The sequence below is a fragment of the Carcharhinus amblyrhynchos genome, chromosome 10, assembly GCF_965287045.1.
Source record: "Carcharhinus amblyrhynchos chromosome 10, sCarAmb.v2.hapA, whole genome shotgun sequence".
Classification (NCBI taxonomy): Eukaryota; Metazoa; Chordata; class Chondrichthyes; order Carcharhiniformes; family Carcharhinidae; genus Carcharhinus; species Carcharhinus amblyrhynchos.
The window spans coordinates 59,111,553-59,131,439 of record NC_137333.1 but is presented as its reverse complement, the minus strand read 5'-3'; the positions used below and the strand labels follow the sequence as shown (position 1 = coordinate 59,131,439).

At 41.7% G+C, this 19,887-nt stretch overlaps 1 protein-coding gene across 9 annotated transcripts in view; it reads right to left on the bottom strand.

Annotated features, from left to right (window-relative positions):
• rpl31 (ribosomal protein L31) overlaps nucleotides 1-19,887 on the bottom strand; it is a 122,481-nt gene that overhangs the window by 6,558 nt on the left and 96,036 nt on the right. For 3 of the 9 annotated variants that reach the window (XM_080197133.1, XM_080197136.1, XM_080197138.1), the window contains 2 exons: nucleotides 16,588-16,771; nucleotides 10,864-12,577 (listed from right to left, as the gene is read on the bottom strand). In XM_080197133.1, coding sequence (XP_080053259.1) covers nucleotides 12,434-12,577; nucleotides 16,588-16,771 — 328 coding nt within the window. In that variant the 3' untranslated portion in view covers nucleotides 10,864-12,433. Of the gene's footprint in view, nucleotides 1-296; nucleotides 423-3,591; nucleotides 3,699-4,167; nucleotides 4,233-10,861; nucleotides 12,578-16,587; nucleotides 16,772-19,887 lie in introns of those variants that run through there. The other 6 variants (XM_080197141.1, XM_080197140.1, XM_080197134.1 and 3 more) reach the window with 6 other exon arrangements.

Below are 19,887 nucleotides of genomic sequence, written 5' to 3'. Positions count from 1 at the left end.
GTAACAGTTGATCTAACAAGCACAATCAGTTTCGTATGCCTTAAAATATTTGGCCTGATTTTTATCTTTGATAGGAACATCAAAACACGCAAGCAGCGATGCAAAACATTAATTTTTTTTTACATGGTAAAAATCAATCTTCCATGAACATCATTTGACTGCACAGCAAGACCACGACATCACCAAACTATTTTTTCACGAAGACATCGGAAAAGTTTGGAAGTGCAAGTAACTGGTTTAGAGCATACCTTGAGAGCTTACTAAAGGACAACTGAATTTACTCGTCATTTACCTACCTTATGCCTTTTGCCCAAACGGCCTTGTTCAAACGAGTATCAACGCGGACATCTGGAGTACCCATCTCCTTCACCGCAAATTTACGGATCTCCTTAATGGCACGGGCAGCGCGTCTCTTAAAACCCCTTTGAAAAGAATTCCAAGTTACTACATCGTCAGTATTTATAATGCTGACACGTTAATGCCTAACATATACATTGTAATCAGATCAAATTAGGTTCGCAAAATGTTACCCCAGAACTATTTTCTGCATTTTAAAACAACTTATTCAGAGAAACCTATGTTGCCCATGCTCTTTTATTAAGTACTTCTGAGGCAACCATTGTGAATTAAACACAAAGACAGACACAAGATTAGCAAATACACTGGTCCATCCACAAGCAGGACCCAGATCTTCTTGTCGCTTGCCACTTCAACACACCACCCTGATCTCCTGTCCACATGTCTGTCCTTGGCCTTTTGCAATGTTCTAGTGAACCCCAACGCAAACTGAAGGAACAGCACCTCATCTTTTGATTGAGCACTTTACAGCCTTCCAGACTGAACATGGAGTTCAACAACTTCAGAGCATAAACTCTTGTCTCCACCCCATTTCCATTTATTTTATTTCGTTTCATTCTGTTTTTCCTTTTCCTCTCATTCATCCATTTTTATTATCCTTCTTTCTCACTTCTATTTTTACACTTTTCCATTCCCGCTCTCCTTCTTGCCCCTCACCCACCTTTCAGGCTAACTGCCTTAACCATCTATAGCTCTGTTCTGCCATTCACACTTTCTGATCACTTAATGGACACATTTAGCACCTCTCTCAGCTTTCTTCACCCTTTTACATTCCCTTTTTCCTACTACAGCACCCCCCACCCTCTCAGCTGATTTTCTTTGCTCTTCGCTGACAAAGGGTCATCCAGACTCAAAACATTGGCTCAATTCTCTCTCCACGGATGCTGTCAGACCTGCTGAGATTTTCCAATATTTTCTGTTTTTGCAACAAATACAATAACTCAGATGCAAAAGCAAAAATAAATCTACTTTTTTTAAATAATCAAGACCGTGCAGATGAGACTAGTCAATTTTGGGTTCAATTATTAATATTGTTAAGATAGCTGATCTCAGCAGAGAACTAGTGGGGCATAATTACCCCCTGATATCAAGATGCAAACAATCCCAGCTCTCAATTACAATATGTTCTGCTGCTGTTTATAGCAGCAGAAAGAAAAATACCAAGTGAACATTAGGACAACTGAAGCCATCTTCTTCCTCAGTTGCTATGAACTGGGTTCCCTTGACATGGTCGCAGGCTGAGCTAGCTTGTTCATAACTTTGATCTTCTACAACCATGTTGAGAATATTTCAGATGGCATGGCCACCAATTGTGAAGTGATTAAAATCAGGCCCGCTCAAGAGGCCAGATTAGAACTGTGCGTGTAACAGTGAAGATGGTTAGGAGGTCTAGAAGAGGTGGCAGGGAAAGTGAAGGCAAGACCATGGAGGGATTTGATAACAAGAAATAGAATGCCCAAAAAATGAGAGGCATTTCTCAACCAAGCACCAACATAGGTCAGTAAACTCGAGTGCTGGATTGCAGTGAATTACGATCTGAGCAGCAAACTTTTGGATGAAGTTTACAGAAGGTAGAATGTGGAAATATGTTGGTATAGTCTAGACGTAACAGATAAGCAGAGGCAAGGACAGAGTTAGATGATGTCACTAAGGTTGTCTGTCTGTCTTTGTGATGCCATGAGATGTGTAGTTGGAAGCTCACCACAGGGTCAAATATGACAACAAGGGTGAAGATAATCCAGGTCAGCTTCAGTTACTCCAGAGAGAAGAATGGAGTTAGTGACCAATGACCTTGTTCTTTCCAACACTGAAGGAAAATTCTGCTCATCCAGTGATGGATGTCAAGCAAGAAGTCTTAATATGAGATTTTAAATGCTATTGCTGAGGAATGTTACATAGATGAAAAACATGAGTCAAGGATGGGGGGATGGAGGGATACCAGAGGTAATGATCCAGGAGTAGGAAGAGAAGCAGTGCAGTTAATTCTCCAGAAAAAAGATAGGTAAGGGTGGAACCTTGCAATTGCACCCAGCTGGGTGACAGTGGAGATGGGTAGGGAGGAGGATAATGTGGCCAACCATTTCAGACAGGTTGCAGCTTTGGGAATAACTGAAAACCAAAAGTTGCAACACAATATTTTGTGTGGCTAGATCACTTACATAACCAGGGGACACTGGATTAAGATTACTGGCAAAAAATGCAATGGCAACATGAGGAAAAAAAAACTTAACATTCAAGTGGTTAGGATCTAGAATGCACTACCTGTGTGGCAGAGGCTTTCAAAATGAAATTGGAAAAGGACTTAAAGAGAAAAGATTTTAGATATGGGAAAGGGCAGGGAAGTGAGGCTAGCAGAGTTTATCACAGAATCACTAAAGTGCAAAACTGGGCCATTCAGCCCATCATGTCGGCACCAATTCTCTGACAGAATATCATACCCAGACCCTCTCTGATACCCAATCCCCAAAAACCCACACTTTTACATGGCTAATCCACTTAATCAACATCGCTTGGGACACTAAGGGGCAATTTAATATGACCAATCCACCTAATCTGCACAACTCTGGGACAAAACCAGAGCACCTGGAGGAAACCCAAGCAGACACAGGGAGGATGTGCAAACTCCACACTGACAATTACTCAAAGCCAAAATTGAACCCAGGTCCGTTACACTGTGAGACAGCAGCACTAACCACTATGCCACCATGTCACCCATGTTGCAACTCTGGAAAGTTGCTCTGCAGAGAGCTGGCAGAGACATGATGGGCCAAATAGTTTTCTTTACAAAAGCAAAGTACTTTGAATGTTGGAAATCTTAAATAAACATTAAGAATGCTGAAAATTACACAGAACTGGCAGAATCACTGGAGATATGCTACCAGACCTGTGTAGGTTTGCTCTCCTTTGTGTTATATTCACTCAATGATTCTATAGAAATCCCACTTCTTCTATACAAAACTACTTTGAACACAAATAAAGAGAGAACGTGCTGGGAAAAATTCAGCAGGTCTGGCAGCATCTGTGGAGAAAGAGGGCTAACATTTTGAGTACAATATGACTCGAACTTCAAGCTCTTTTCTGCTTCTATTTCAGATCTCCAGCATCCGTAATGTTTCATTTTTATCTTTTAACACGAAAACCTGGACACTGCAGACTTCTTGGAAGTAAGATGTGCTTACATAAATTCGCAGGAGCAAAAGGTATGTTTTCAAAATAAAACTTATCTTTACTTACACGCCATGGATGCGCTTGTGCACATTTATTGTGTATTCCCTCGTAACCACCTCGTTAATGGCAGAACGGCCCTTCTTTTTCTCTCCACCTTTCTTAGCAGGAGCCATCTGTGAAGATGTAAACAATTCGGGCGCTGTTATATCTGGTGAAGGTGAGCAAGTTCGCATACAGCAGCAGCAGATTCAACTCTAGAGTGTACCAGTTAGCCCAACTCGACAGGCCTTTGCTCAATGCTGACCCTAGACTCCTGTCACCGCAGAAACGGCAGGACAGCCTTCCAAACAACTCAAGCCGATGGCTGCTCTCTATCCGCCGCCCAGAGAAATCAACCACGGCAAGCGGTGCCCACACTGGCGCCAACGAGGCGCAAATTTAGGCCCAGGGCCTCAGGCCTACCCTCCAACTTTAAAATCAGAATTAAATCGTCCCGACAGCCGGGTCAGGGACAAGAAATGGTCCGGGGAGAAAGTTGCTCTCTCTGTACGGATGCACTTCCCTCACATTTCTCCTGGCTAAGAGCTATAACACAATAGGATGGATTCGGGTTACTTTGACTGATCTCAGACAGCAACTCACCTCACCGGGAAAATGTCGGAAAGAAAGGAGCGATGCATTGTGGGCGGTTGCTAAGGGCTGGGGTCGAGAGAGTACTTCCGGAGCAGCAGCTCCAGTTCCATTAGAAACTCTCGGCTCGACCTGGCCTGGCCACAACATCAGGTTAAAGTCGTTCGTCAGGTGAGGAACAGTGTTCCGAAAGCCTGTGGTGTTTGCTACAAATAAACCTGTTGGACTTTAACCTGGTGTTGTGAGACTTCTTGCTGTGTTTACCCCACAGTCCAACGCCGGCATCTCCACATCTTGGCTACTGACATCCAGCAGGGCTGGCGTGGCCTGGCTTACCGACACTCAGAACACCAGGTTAAAGTCCAACAGGTTTATTTGGTAGCACCACAGGTTAAACCTGTTGGATTTTAACATGGTGTTGTGAGACTTCTTACTGTCCTTAACCCAGTCCAGTGATGGCATCTCCACATCACTACTGACTCTCAGCAGGGATTCTCAGCCTGGCCTGGCTTACTGACACCCAGTAGGAATAAACAGCCTGGACTGGCTTACTAACATCAAACCCTGAAACTTAGTGGCATTTACTACCAAATAAACCGGTTTGTCTTTAACCTGGTGTTGTGAGATTTCTTACTGTGTTTACTGACATCCAGCAGGGGCTTTTGAATTATTATTGTCACGTATTAACATTTAGTGGAAAGTATTGTTTCTTGTGTGCTATATAATTTATTCAAGTTTATTTATTTATTAGTCACAAGTCACATTCGGACTGCAATGAAGATACTGTGAAAATCCCCTAGCTGCCACACTCTGGTACCTATTCAGCTCAGTACACCTAACCAGCACATCATTCAGAAGGTGGGAGAAAACCAGAGCACCCAGAGGAAACCACGCAGACACAAGGAGAATGTTCAAATTCCACACACTGACCCAAGCCGGGAATCAAACCCAGGACCCTGGTGCTGTGAGGCAGTAGTGCTAACCACTATGCCACCATGCCACCCTCAGAGCATACCGTTCATGAGGAGGAAATGAGAGAGTTTAGAATATAGTGTTATATTTACAATGTAGTGTAGTATTTCTAACCTGGCCTGTTTATTGACACCCAAAACCATATTAAAGTCCAACAGGTTTATTTGGTAGCAAAAGCCACTAGCTTTCAGAGCGCTGCCCCTTCATCAGGTGAGTGGGAGTTCTGTTCACAAACAAGGCATATAAAGACACAAACTCAATTTACAAAATAATGATTGGAATGTGAGTGTAGGTAATCAAGTCTTAAAAGGTACAGACAATGTGAGTAGAGAGAGCATTAAGCACAGGTTAAAGAGATGATGTGTATTGTCTCCAGACAGTACAGTTAGTGAGATTTTGCAAGCCCAGGCTAGTCGTGGAGATTACAGATAGTGTGACATTAACCCAAGATCCCAGTTGAAGCCGTCCTCATGTATGTGGAATTTGGCTATCAGTGTCTGCTCAGGGACTCTGCGTTGTTGTGAAGGCCGGCTTGGAGAACGTTTACCCAAAGATCAGAGGCTGAATGTCCATGACCGCTGTGTTTACCCCAGTCCAATGCCGGCATCTCCATATTATTGACACCCAGCAGGAACTCTCAGCCTGGACTGGCTTACTGACATCTAGCAGTAACTGAGACTGTCATGTTCTCTTCCCAGAAATTCAGATCAACAGATTATCTTACACAGATACAGGAGCTGACATCGAAAATGTTTCCAAAATCTCACTGTGTGTTGCAGGTAATACATTGTTAATTCAAACTACTGCAGTATTGAGTGATACAGCATCCTGGATACCTACACAGGTCATAGAGTCATAGAGCTTTACAGCATGGAAACAAGCCCTTCAGCCCAACTTGTCCATGCTGCCCTTTTATTTTAAAACCCCTAAGCTAATCCCAATTGCCTGCATTTGGTTCATATTGTGAGCAACAGGTAAAGATGCTGTTAACACATATATCTGTACACCATAGAGAAATAGCTTAAAGTCAGGTAGACTGGATATAGCCAGGCACATTGATAACCCACATTATGGAAACAACTGTGAGTTTAGTCACAAACATAGGGCATAAGATTCGCTGCTGCTAACAGAGCAATAGTTAGGGATAATAAAAAGACTGCCTGTGGTGTAGAAATAACACCAGAGGTGTGGTGTGCAGTGAAGCATACACCACAACTTGAAGGAATGTACGAGGTCCAAGTTACAAAAAGCAAATGGTCTGCAAGATGTGTTGTTTCTACAACTAAGCATAAAAGGGGGACAAAGGTCACTGAGATAGTCAGGACAGCAGTGATTAAGTTGGCAAAGGATTGATTACCGCCAATCTGAACTGGACATGTAACAGTGTTGGATAAGATGGATGAGTTTGCTAATGCACTCTTGTGATAACAGGAGACATTGTTAGATGGGGAGTAGAGGGGATGGAAACTTGGGGCACCTTGAGCCAATAGGGGAATGACAACACATAGATGGGACAGGGACCACCAATTAGGGGAGAACAACACATTGCAAAGCCATTACAATGCTTGTAAAAAAAGTATAAAAATGTGCTGCAAATCGATGTAAGGTGTGCCTATTTTGTTGGACACCCGGTCTTGCAAGAACGTTAAAAAAAAATCTTGCTCCTTCAGAACTTGACTTGACTAAATTGTTTGACTGTGAGCTGCGTTTCTCACAATATCCCTCTATACCCATCATACCCATGTAACAATCTAAAAGCTTTTTAAAAGATAAAATAGTACCTGTTTCTATATAACAAGGTATATAACAACATACAGCCTAACTCTTTTAGAATAATGTATTTTTAAAAATGCCTTTACATACCAATCACAGAATCCCTGCAGTACAGAAGGAGGCCCATCGAGCCTCTCCAACAACAATCCCACCCAGGCCCTGTAACCCCATGTATTTACCCTGCTAATCAACCTGACATTAAGGGTCAATTTTACCATGGGCAATCATGTCCTTCTCATCACTGCTCATTGATTTTCTGTGTGTTCTAACGTGTGAGTTATGAAAGAACTAATACAACGGATAAAGCCAAGTAAACCTCTTAGCCCTTTAGTGTCTTGGAGATATTGGGTGGTACTTTCTAGCCTCGCTTACCCCGAAACTGGAAAATCCCATCTGAGGTCCATGGACCTTTCCATGGTCTGCCCCTCACCCGCTCCAATTCCTTTCGCGGGCAGGACAATAACATTCACCTCTGTCACAGAGATAGCTGTGAATTCTTTAGGACTCAACTTGGCTCCATCTGGTGTGTACACCATTCAAACAACTGTTATTCTGTCATTCTCCCAATGTATTTGTGTATAGCTTGTCCCAACCTTTCTGGTTCTTGACATAGCTTCAAATAGATAACAGTCATGATCTTTTTCATCTACATTGTGGATCTGAATATCATTAGCTATGCCAACAGTGCCTTTATGTCTCACCTACCTCTTTGGAGTATAGGAGGAAACCAGAGCACCTGGAAGAAACCCACGCAGACATGGGGATAATGTGCAAGCTCAACACATCACCCAACGCCAGGATTTAACCTGGGTCCCTAACACTGTGAGACAGCAGTGTTAACCACTGTGCCACTGCACCGCCCATTAACTTCTCATATTATAACTAAAGAAGAACAATTGCCTTTTATAATCAAACTGAACACCTTGAGAGTCCTTGTTGGCTTGTTTTCAAAAACAGGACTTTAGACTTGGTTTCCCAAACATTTCCAGCCACAGAGCCCTTTTGACCTCCCAGGAGAACTGAAGCAACCCCTGAGAAACATTCTTATTATATTGAAGAATTGAACCACAAAAGATAATTGTAATGCAATAAGTACAAACATACAAAACAAACTTAAAAGATGTCTTTATATGTGCATTTATTATAATAGAGTTCTGTTATTCAACAAATAATTCCAAATCTTAGCTTTTTGTAATTTTTAACAGGAGCACCTACTCATGCACACTCCCTCACCCAAGCCCACTCTCGTCCTCTTCTTCACCCACTCACAAACAAGATGAGGCATTTTTTGGTGTAGCACGATGGCACAGTTCTTATCACTGCTGCCTCACAGCTTCAGAGACCTAGGTTCAATTCCAGCCTCAGGTGACTGTTTATGTGGAGTTTGCACCTTCTCCCCATATCAGCATGGGTTTTCTCTGGTTTCCTCCCACAGTCCAAAGATGTGCAGGTTAGGTGGATTGGCTATGCTAATTAGAGTTGGGGGATTAGCACAGTAAGTATGTGGGGTTACGGGGATGGGGGCTGGGTGGGATTGTTGTTGGTGCAGGCTCGATGGGCCAAGTGGCCTCTTTCTGCACTGTAAGGATTGCATGATTCTAGCACCATTTTTTGTGCTTCATATTATGGAATGAAATATTAACTCTGAAGTCTCAAGAGTAACGTCTGCAATCTTGTTGGCTCTTTACACAGTTTTTCTTCTAGGTATCTAATGGATGATGATCCCTCTCCACTATGAATGTATGGAATTCCTCACATCCATACACAAATGCCAAAAACACTCTTTCTACATTGACACATGAGGTCTCCGCTGATGTTAAGGCACCAGATATTTCTGTGATCATCTTTCCATGTTGTACCAGGGCAACTCCCAGACATTTTGTAGAAGTATCTACTTGCTGAGTGACAGGTATCTTTCTGTTGCAGTATGACTTTTCCCCTTGCATACTATTTCTTAAGAGTTTGCTGAAACTCCTCTCATTTGGCTCTAACCACAAATACTCAATGTCTTCTCATCAGTTCTCATTGATTTTCTGTGTGTTCTGACATGTGAGTTATGAAAGAACTAACACAACAGATCAAGCCAAGTAAACCTCTTAGCCCTTTTAGTGTCTTGGAGATATTGGGTGGTACTTTCTAGCCTCACTTACCCCGAAACTGGAAAATCTGACCTAAGATCCATGGACCTTTCTATGGTCTGACCCTCATCCGCTCCAATTCCTGTGGTGGGCAAGACGATAAAATTCACCTCTCTCACAGAGATAGCTGTGAATTCTTTAGGATTCAACTTGGCTCCATCTGGTGTGTGCACCATTCAAACAACTGGCATTCTGTCATTCTCCCAATGTATTTGTGTATAGCTTGTCCCAGCCTTCCTGGTTCTTGACATAGCTTCAAATAGATAATAGTCATGATCTTTTTCATCTACACTGTGGATCTGAATATCATTAGCTATGCCAACAGTGCCTTTATGTCTCATCTACTTCCTGCTGGAACACATACTGGCTCATTAAGGCCAAAAGATAGGAGAAGGAATTTATTCCATCCAGAGTGTTTTGAATGTTGTCAACAGTGAAGATTCCTTATCAAGCTTCATGTTCCAGTAAACACTTTCCAATAAACACTTTTGCATCAAGTTAAAATGTTTCCTCTGCCAGTGCAGACAGGATATTATAGAATATGCAGTTAACGTAGGTTCCTCTATATATGCCTCTGATTTAGATCATCCTTAACTGTTGAATCTCCATTCCAGCATATGCTGTCAGCATTCTGTTGCTTGGTTTCAGAGCATCTTTCTTTGGATTATCATTTTATTTCAAATTTTCAGGAAATATCTTCTGGTGTAATCTAAGTGGGATGACGTTACTCTGTACTTCAGCGTCAGCTTTAGATTTATAGTTTGGGGTTATTTCTCACCTTGAATATTGCTGAAAAGAGAGACATGTTGCTGAAATTTTTTGCCTTGAACTCACCAGGACAAATGCAGGAATGCCAAATTTCAGACCATGACAACAATTTATACTGGAGGACAAAAGGGTGTTGATTGGTCAGCACGTCAACTCTGCTTGGCTAAGGTTCAATAGTAATGTTCAAAGAAGAATTGGGTAAATACTTCAAAAGGAAAGATTTGCTGGAAAGTTTTTTCAAAGATCAGGAACAGGCATAAATAAACAACGGTATAGAATGACAGATGCTCTTTAAAAGATGATATTTGATTCTGTGGCCCAGATGATGCCATTCTGAAAATTGACCTCAAAGAAAACTGCCCACAAGCAGACTGTAGTTTTGCTCTATTTACATGCATTCAATTTTAGTAAGACCTATAGGACCTAAAGTATAGGGGATCTGTGGTGTCAGGTACAATGAAGTCTTCAAGCAGCCTAGGTAATCAAATCAGATTGAGAAATTCTCACAGACTGCAAACCAGCAAGTAAAAAACACATTATCATTTGCTTTCAATGATTTTACAAAAAGCAAATTAAAGATCAGGACATACGCATGAGTTGCATGATAGCTGAAATCTCATAAACAGACATTTAAAACATAAAATAATATTTTTATTATTTTAACATCTGTGTAATTTTTATTCTAAATTGGGGAAATGCTACTCCAGACTTATAAAATTAGTTTTTCAGACCCAGTGGTTGTTCAATAGTAATTATGACTTTGTAACACTATTAAAAACTCAGTTACACCTCTCTCAGTCAACAAGGCTTAATTCTTTCAACGGTTTTTACAGCAAGAATGCTGCAGTTCACATCAAAAAACACTCCTCATGTGCTGATTGCACCTAAAAAGACTGGAATTGAAACAAGATATCACTGACAGCAACTTCAGGATTTGCATGTTTAACCATGCACATCAGAACCATGCAATCAGTTTTATATGGTAATGATGGTGAAAACTGACATTTCTGTCATTGTTACAACCACAAATTCACGGTCATTGTAATTGTATGCATAACTCATTCCCAGAATTCCACAATAGTTTGGGCTGCATTTCTGCTTTGAGCCCCGACTGCCTGTGAACCTTGAGCCCAAATACACTGGAAATTGCAGGATACTGTGAAGCACATAAGCATGAAGGTATACAACTCAGACTGTTGGATGTATTTCAATGATTTCTACTATTTATTACAAAATGGTCACTGACAAAAAACAAATATGAAATGGATTGATGCATTTTATACAAAATTAGACTAAAATCCACTTTTGTTGCAAAGAATTATTTATACAGAAATAACTCATATATTACAGTATCTGTATGATAGACAGTTCCTCCCTCTCTTTTTATTTTGAGATTTTTATGTAATAAATGCAACCTTAATAAAACGTACAAATCAGAAAAAGTGCATGTCTCTGAAAATCATACAACAAAGTAAACAGATTTCTTTTAAATGTCCAGTGTTGTAGAACTGATCCTTTTCCATTAATGATTGTTTTATTAAAGGTGAAATGAAGAACTTTCAAAAGGGCTGGAAACATTTGGTGAAAATACGCGTCCTTGAAGGGGCCTAATAGCACACCAGCTGTTAGGTTGTCAGAAATGTGCCAATTTTGCAGTTTAGCACAGGGAATCATAAAAGATATGTCGAGTACTGAATAGGAACAAGGTTACATTGCAAACATTAAAGGGATGTTTGTGCAAAAAGCCAAGTGCATCTTTCTGAGTTACTCATCAGGCTCGAAACCCCTTATAGTGTCTCATAGAGCCGTGACGGCACAGTAGAGGGCATTCATCCCATTGAACTCATGTCATCTCCCAGTAGAGCAATTCAGTCAGTCTCTATTTCTGTAGTCATGCAAGTTTATTTGCCTGCTGTAGATTGATATCAGCAAATTCAGAAAGGGTGAAAGGAATCAGAGGCCAGTTGGTTATATCTGTACATATAAGGGGCAATTTCCTGACTTTATACTTTTAATGGGGAAAAGTGCACACAAAGTCCTGCAACACAGTGCCCATGGCTTTCTGACCATTTTAATTAATGGCTGGAAAATCGCATAAAGGGCACCAGAATTGTAGAAATATGGTGCTGACAGGCAAATCTCCAGTTGTATAATGTTAGAAAATTACTGCCATTATGTATGAAAAAAAACCTTTGAACTATTTATACTCAGATCATGCTAATGAGTTGGATAAAAACTCAATAAATCATTTTAAAACATTCACAATGTTGCTGCTGTTTCAATCAAATAACTAGCAGTAAATGTGGCCTTATATTCAAATCATCAAAATTTAAAAATGAGATGAGAACAGTCAAAAAACCAATATGTTTATAATGCCAAATTGAAGCTTTCAATGTGCTATTCTTTTTCCATTTCCAATAAACAGACATATAATTAAAGTATTTTACAATAAATTTTGTGGAATCTTTATATTTTAATACATCTCATTCGTACCATGCTACGGAAATAGTGAAAGTGTAGCACATTAATTGCCAGTCATTAAAACAAAATGGTGAATATTGCTTTTACAAAAGGTTTTATAGTTTATCTTTCTTCATCACTGAAAGGCTACCGGGTGAGGTAAACATTTATGATTCAGAGAGGCGCTGTACATGTGATCTCTGCTGAGATTGTTGGTGGTATCCCAGAATGTCCTGTTGCTGTGGATACGAAGGAGGGAGGAGGAGCAGCTCTGGTTGTTCAGCTTGCAAAGAACTAGATGCTTGTGCCTGCTGAAAAAATGAAAACATTCTTGAACTGACTGCATTTACTGAATATGGAGTTGACACATTTTATAACTATATACAAAAGTCTCGTGATCAGTATAAAAGCACTGGGTGCATGGTCATAAATTCAGTGCATCACAAAGTATGATTATAGGGAATTTGGTGAGAGTGGAAACTTGGTGCAGAAAGGGAACAAGATAATACTTTTGTTTTCAATATTTGTAGGGCAGCATGGTGGCACTGCTGCCTCACAGCGCCAGGGACCTGGGTTCAATTCCTAGCTTGGGTCACTGTCTGTGCAGAGTCTGCACATTCTCCCCATGTTTGAGTGGGTTTCCTCCGGGTGTTCCGGTTTCCCCTCACAGTCTGAAAGACGTGCTGGTTGGGTGAATTGACTGTGATAAATTCTCCCTCAATGTAACCGAACAGGCACTGGAGTGTGGCAACTAGGGAATTTTCACAGTAACTTAGAACATAAGAAAATAAGAAATAGGAGCAGGAGTAGGCCATCTAGCCCTTCGAGCCTGCCCCGCCATTCAGTAAGATCATGGCTGATCTGTCGTGGCTCAGTTCCACATTCCCGCCCTCTCCCCATAACCCTTAATCCCCTCTCTTATCAGAAACCCATCAACCCGCGTCTTAAAAATATTTAGCGAGGTAGCCTCCACCACTTCAACGGGCAGAGAATTCCAGAGATTCACCACCCTTTGAGTGAAGAAGTTCTTCCTCAACTCCGTTCTAAACTGTCCCCCCTTTATCTTGAGGCTGTGCCCCCTAGTCCTACTGTCCTTTCTGAGCGGGAAGAGTCTCTCCACCTCTATCCTATCCATCCCATTCATCATCTTATACGTCTCAATGAGATCTCCCCTCATTCTTCTAAACTCTAACGAGTACCCCTAACTTCATTGCAGTGTTAATGTAAGCCTACTTGTGATACTAATAAATAAACTTAAACTGGAGTTACCGGTAAATATTAAATTTAATCTACCTATAACAAACTGCAGGAGTTAATTAGTTCAAAGACTACAAACTCCCAATTCTGTTCCCAATCTTGCCAGGTGGGTTCGATGGCAGGAGCAGAAAATATAATGAGAACTGTAAAGTTATATTTTATGTTGACGTAAACGCATTACTTCATTGACCCCTTCCCCTCTCAGTGGCAGGGTGCCTTCCCCAATGTTCAGCATCAGGAACATCAGTATAATAAATTAACATATGATTATCAGGTCCCTACACTAAAATGCCTGCATCCACCCCGATTAGAAAAACTATCCATGACAGTGTGATGGCAGAATGGTGTGAATCATGACTGGTCTCCGAAGGTATGCAGCTGGTCAGCAGATTTCCCTGGGGAGCTTGGGAGGAATGAGTCGTGCCTGTGTAGTGCCCATGCAAATCACAGGCCACACCTCTAGTGATATGCTGTGGAACCCATGACGAACAATTTTTTTCCAAAGTGCTGCACAATTAGGCAGAGAACACCACCATTGCTGTCGGTGGCTTCTCCTGCCCGACATCAGCCTTTGCCAATATTGGGGAAAATCCTGGCCATAGACTAATTCATTAATGGAAATGGCCATGCCGTGGATGGTTCCAATGCTTCAACTATGAAATTCTGCCCATTATCTTCAGTTCTACCAACAAACTCTGTTTTGCAATTATCGAGGCTATTCCTCTCCCTGGCAAAACTGAGGCTGAAACCGATTGTCTACATGGTGTCAGATGTGACCAAGGTGAGGTCTTGGCCATGTAATGGCTCCAACACTAAGACTATCTATCTTCACCTCTGTCACATCTCCTGATGATGTACAGGCCTGCTGATGAAGCTGAAGCTCAGCAGGTAAATGGAGGCAGCCTCCTGTTGACAGTTCAGGTGACGACTGGTACTTCCCTTGTAGTATCCTGGTATGGAGCTGTTGGGATGGGAAGACCATAGCCATGGCCACAAGCCACCATGTGGAGGGTTTCCCTCACCTTGGCCCAGATTTGATTTTTAAAATGTGGCCAGGAGTGCCTCCATTTTGGGGTGCCCTTGTGTTCATGTGCCTGCCTTCCTCTCACGGTGGGCTACCGGCTGATACCATTTCCCAAAATTGCACAGAGTGCTGGATCAGCTGAGAAACTTCACAGATGCCTTTTCACGCCTGATTTAACAGCATTCTGCACAATTTCAAAATGCTGGCGAGGATCTCACAGCCAGCTGGAGGAGCAGAGCCTAAATATACACCCCCCACCCCAGCTAATCACTGCTAACATTCCCCCCATCACTGGCACCAACCCCCTCCTCATTACTGACACCATCCCCCCTCCTCATTAGCACTGCTGCCTCCTTCTCATCACTGGCACTGCTGCCCTTCCCCATCACTGACTTTGGCCCAACTTCCCTTCCCAAGCTCCAGGTCCCCCTCACCATTGTGCTGGCACAACCCTCCATCACCCCTAACAAAGGATGGCAATGGTGGCACAGTTGTTACCACTGCTGCCTCACAGCGCTTCAGACCTGGGTTTGATTTTGGCCTTGGGTGATTATCTGTGTGGAGTTTGCACATTTTCCCCATGTCTGCATGGGTTTCCTCCACGTGCACCAGTTTCTTATCACAGTCCAAAGATGTGCAGGTTAAGTGGGTTAGCCATGGTAAATTGCCTGTTAGTGCCCCAAGATGTGTAACTTAGGGGAACTAACAGGGTAAATGCATGGGGTTACAGGGATGGGGTGGGCCTAGGTAAGATGCTCTATCGGAGAGTCGGTGCAGACTCAATAGGCTGAATGGCCTCCTTCAGCAATGTTGGGATTATATTCAATAAAACATCAGCCCCAACCCCTGACACATAAGGGGAACTCAAGGGGACTCCCGCCCACTCACCAATGGGCTCCCCAGAGGGCCCACACTTGGCACTGCCAGGTTGCAATGATGCTATGCCAGAGTACCATGGGGCAGTGCCCTGGTAATGTCCCACACCATCTGGGAGCTCTACCTTGCCCTGTACCTCAGATGTGGTCAACAGGCCAATAATCACTAATCATCCTACTAATCTTTCCAATTTACTCACTGTATCCACTGGAGAGGTGGGCAGTATGTGGGGTGGAGGAGGAGGAGATGGTGGTGCAGTGGTCATGTCACTGGACTAGTAATCCAGAGGCCCAGGCTAATTCTCTGGGGAATTTGGTTCAAATCCTACTGTCATTGATTATTGTAAACACCCACCTGGTACAGATAATTGGAAACACCCATCTTGTTCATTAATGTTTCTATATGGAAGGAAACTGTCCTTGCCCTGTCAGGCTACATAGCAACAGTGACATGGTTGACTCTGAACTGTCTTCTAAAATGTCCGAGCAAGCCACTCAGCTGAAAGGAAATTAGGGACGGGCAACAAGTGCAGGCTCTGCCAGTGATGCCCACATCAGGTGAAAGAAGAAAGCGGAGTAACAATTTCCAAACGAAAAAAAGGTGTGAAGATAACAAACAAGGAATATGGTGGGAAAATGGAGTTGAAGCTGATGATCACTGAATAGTGGAACAGACTCAAGCGGCGATAGCCTATCCCTGCTCCCCTTAACCACACTTTACCCTGACCATACTTTAAAACCCTGACACACAATCACTTCATAAAACAATACTAAATCACAACTTAATAATCTTTACAAAAATATAGGGAAGAGAATAAAAACCAGTTATGTTCTAGTCAATGGAAAGGAAAATCATCCAGGACATGACGTAAGATTTTTTCCGAACGGGAGAATGGAGTCTTGTTTGACATCTTATCTGAAAGATGGCTCTGACACAGCAGTGCACTGAAGCATCAACCTGAGCTGAATGCTGAAATCCTGGAATGAGATATGAATTCATTGTTTTCTGATTTGAGCAATATTATGTGTCCAACAAAAAGAGTTATGCACACTTACCACAAGCAAGACAACAATATGATAAAATTACACCAAACAGTCATTAGACATTTAAACACCAACACATTTTGGTTCGTTATAACTGCTATGTCCATCAGTAAGAATTTACCTGTAAGTAGTGTTGTGGCTGCTGTTGAAGTTGCATAGTTTGCTGGGACAGAGATGGATGTGATATAGGAAATCCTGGCGTTGTTATTATTTGACCCATAAGCACTGCATTGGATAACATTGGTACGCTATTTCTAACTGGCTCTGGTGCCAAATTTTGGGACAATTGTTGTCCTTGTATGTACCTGTTGAGAAACATTTATGCAATAAAATATTGTGTCAATATTATCAAAATTGCTCAAATAACCCACTTTAAACATATTTGTTAGCAGTTAATAGCTACATAACTAAATTTGATTTCAAAGGAAAGGGTTTAAAGTAGATGGTTAATTTAGTGTCACTAGCTTTTCGCTGGAGATCAAAGTTAAATATACACTATCGTGTTAGGGTAGCTTTATTAATTTAAAAAACAGCAGAAGTTAATTTCTACAACTGGTTATTTGGCTGGGAATGGGGGAGGGGGAACAAGCAAGGTAATAGACAACTCAACTGGTCAGCCACAGGGTCAGAATTCAACTTTCCAATTTCCTGTCTAACTGCAGAATAAAAGCAAGCAGAAACCTATGTCCAAAGTTAGTCAGATCTGCTAACAAAGTCTTACTCTCAATGCAAAAGTTGCTGACCACAATCTAAACTTAGTTTCAAGACCAATGAACAGCTCGACCAAACAATAGTGTTACTTAGTCATGAAATAACACCCACTGCCTCCGGGTTTTCAGACAGCCGATTTTGGTAATTATTCTATTACCATTTACAGCTCCTCTTAACTTGTCCCATTATCAACCCCTTTTGTTCTTGCACTCTCATCCCTTTTGTCATTTAAATCACTCCTGTTTTCCATTCTATCACACACCTTCCAATTTGTTCTTTTCTCCTCCCCTTCCCCTCTTTTCCTGCCTCTATAATAAAAGGTCACACGCCTTCAATATTAACTGGGTAAAAGCAAATTATGGCGGATCCTGAAATCTGAAACCAAAAGAGAAAATGCTGGAAAATCTTAGTAAGTCTGGCAGCATCTGTAAGAAGAGAAAAAAGCTGACGTTGCGAGTCCAGGTGACCCTTTGACAAAGCTTTGACAAAGGTTCATCTGGACTCGAAACGTCAGGTCTTTCATCTCCTTATAGATGCTGCCAGACCTGCTGAGATTTTCCAGCATGTTCTCTTTCGGTTTCAATGTTAACTGTTTCTCTGCTCACGCTACCTGATTTGTTGAATAATTGCAGTATTTTCTTTTCTATTTCAGATTTAAAGTATCTGCAGTACATTTTATGTGAGTTCGCCCAGTTATACAATGTGGTATTTTTATTGCTTTTCGCTGTTGTACGGTTAGATGGAAATTATGCCTTTTAGAAAGGACATACTTTCCAGGTGGATACCTTGCATGTCTGCTTGCTAATTGTTAAACAAAGTAGTTCAATAATTTGTATCTACCCCCATTTCATATCAGCTTTAGCCAGTCTGACTTTGAAAAGGCTAGAGAAGTGTATTTGAGAGGCTATTCAAGAATCACAATATTCAGTTACACCTCCAGGTCCTGCTATTATATGACTAAATAAAGCAGTGTGTGGCCTTTTGGCTGAGATCAAGAGTACAACCAAGCCCAAGATCAGGTGCAATGCCTGTTCTTGTCAGCTTGGATCTTGAATATCTCTTCTGTGGGGACCATGAATTGGTTTCAATTTGAATATCAATTGATTTTTTTGAAGCAAGCAAGGAAATGGTTTAAGGGTTTGCCCTGTCCACTCTGCACATTGGTTTTGTATGTCTGAGAAAGGAATTACATATTTTTGAAAGACAGTATCTACAGCACTTGATCATAAAGAACACAGGGGTCTGCTCTGCAGGAGTTACTAACTGTTACAAGAGAATATGTGCAGTAAATTTGCAACACTGCAAAAAATGTGATACCATAAATCACCAAACATAAAATGGATCTTTTAATGAGTTTCTTCCCTAAATTGACAACTCCTGAACTTGACATGCAGAACTAAATTATCTGTACAACAAATGAATAATGTTGACTTTACTTGGACAAGATGATAAAATGAGCCCTTTCATGTTGCATTCTGCATTTTAAAAAAAATCTTATTTTCTAGTCTCAAGTTGCTGTAAATATATATACACATTAATTTCTTTAACACATCCTAGAACATCAGTGTTCTATTCTTTATAAGATGTAAATTCTAAAGGGAGGACCCACTGTTTGTGGTTAAGTAAAGAAGTTAGGGAAAACAAAGTATCATAGAATCCTACAGTGCAGAGGATGGCTATTTGGCCCATCCAGTCTGCACCGACCACGTTCCTACCCAGGTCCTATCTCCATATCCGCATGCATTTACTCTAGCTAGTTCCCCTGATGCTAACAGGCAATTTAGCATGACCAATCCACCTAACCCGCACATCTTTGGAGTGTGGAAGAAAACCGGAGGAAACCCACGCAGACACAGGGAGAACGTGCAAACTCCACACAGTCAGTGACCCAAGCCGGGAATCGAAACCGTGTTCCTGGAGCTGTGAAGCAGCAGTGCTAACCACTGTGTCACTGTGCCACCCCGCCTTGAAAAACATCTGACTGTGCAAAGATGAGTGGCAGGTCAGATGATTATTCAGAGTATAAAGAAGGGCAAAGAATGACTAAGAGGTTAATCAGCAGCAAGAGATAAGAGTATGAGAAGAAGGTGGCTCGAAGGGCGGCACAGTGGTTAGTATTGCTGCTTCACAGAGTCAGGGACCTAGGTTCAATTCTGGCCTCGGGCAACTGTGAGGAGTTTGCACATTCCCCCTTTGTCTGCATGGATTTCCTTTGGGTGCCTGGTTTCTTCCCACAGTCCAAACATGTGCAGGGTCGGTGGACTGGCCATGCTAAATTGGGCCTTAGTGTTAGGGAGATTAGTAAGCTAAATACATAGGGTTACTGGGATAGGGCTTGGGTAGGATTGTTGTCGGCGCAGGCTCAATGGGTTGAATAGCCTCCTTCTGCATTGTAAGGATTCTATGATCCTATGACTGAAAAGTAGCAAATATAACTTCTCTATTCAAAAAGGGAGGCAAGGGCAGGAAACTATAGGCCAGTTAACTTGATGGCTGAAATAGAGAAAGTGTTAGAATTGATCATTAAAGAGGTTATAGCTGAACACTCAGAAAAATGTAAAGCATTTGGGAAGAATCCACATGGATTTATGAAGAGGAAATCATGTTTAATTAATTTATATGTTCTTTGAGGGAGTAACATGTGCTGTGGATTTATTAATGTCACAAGTAGGCTTAAATTGATACTGCAATGAAGATGCTGTGAAAATCC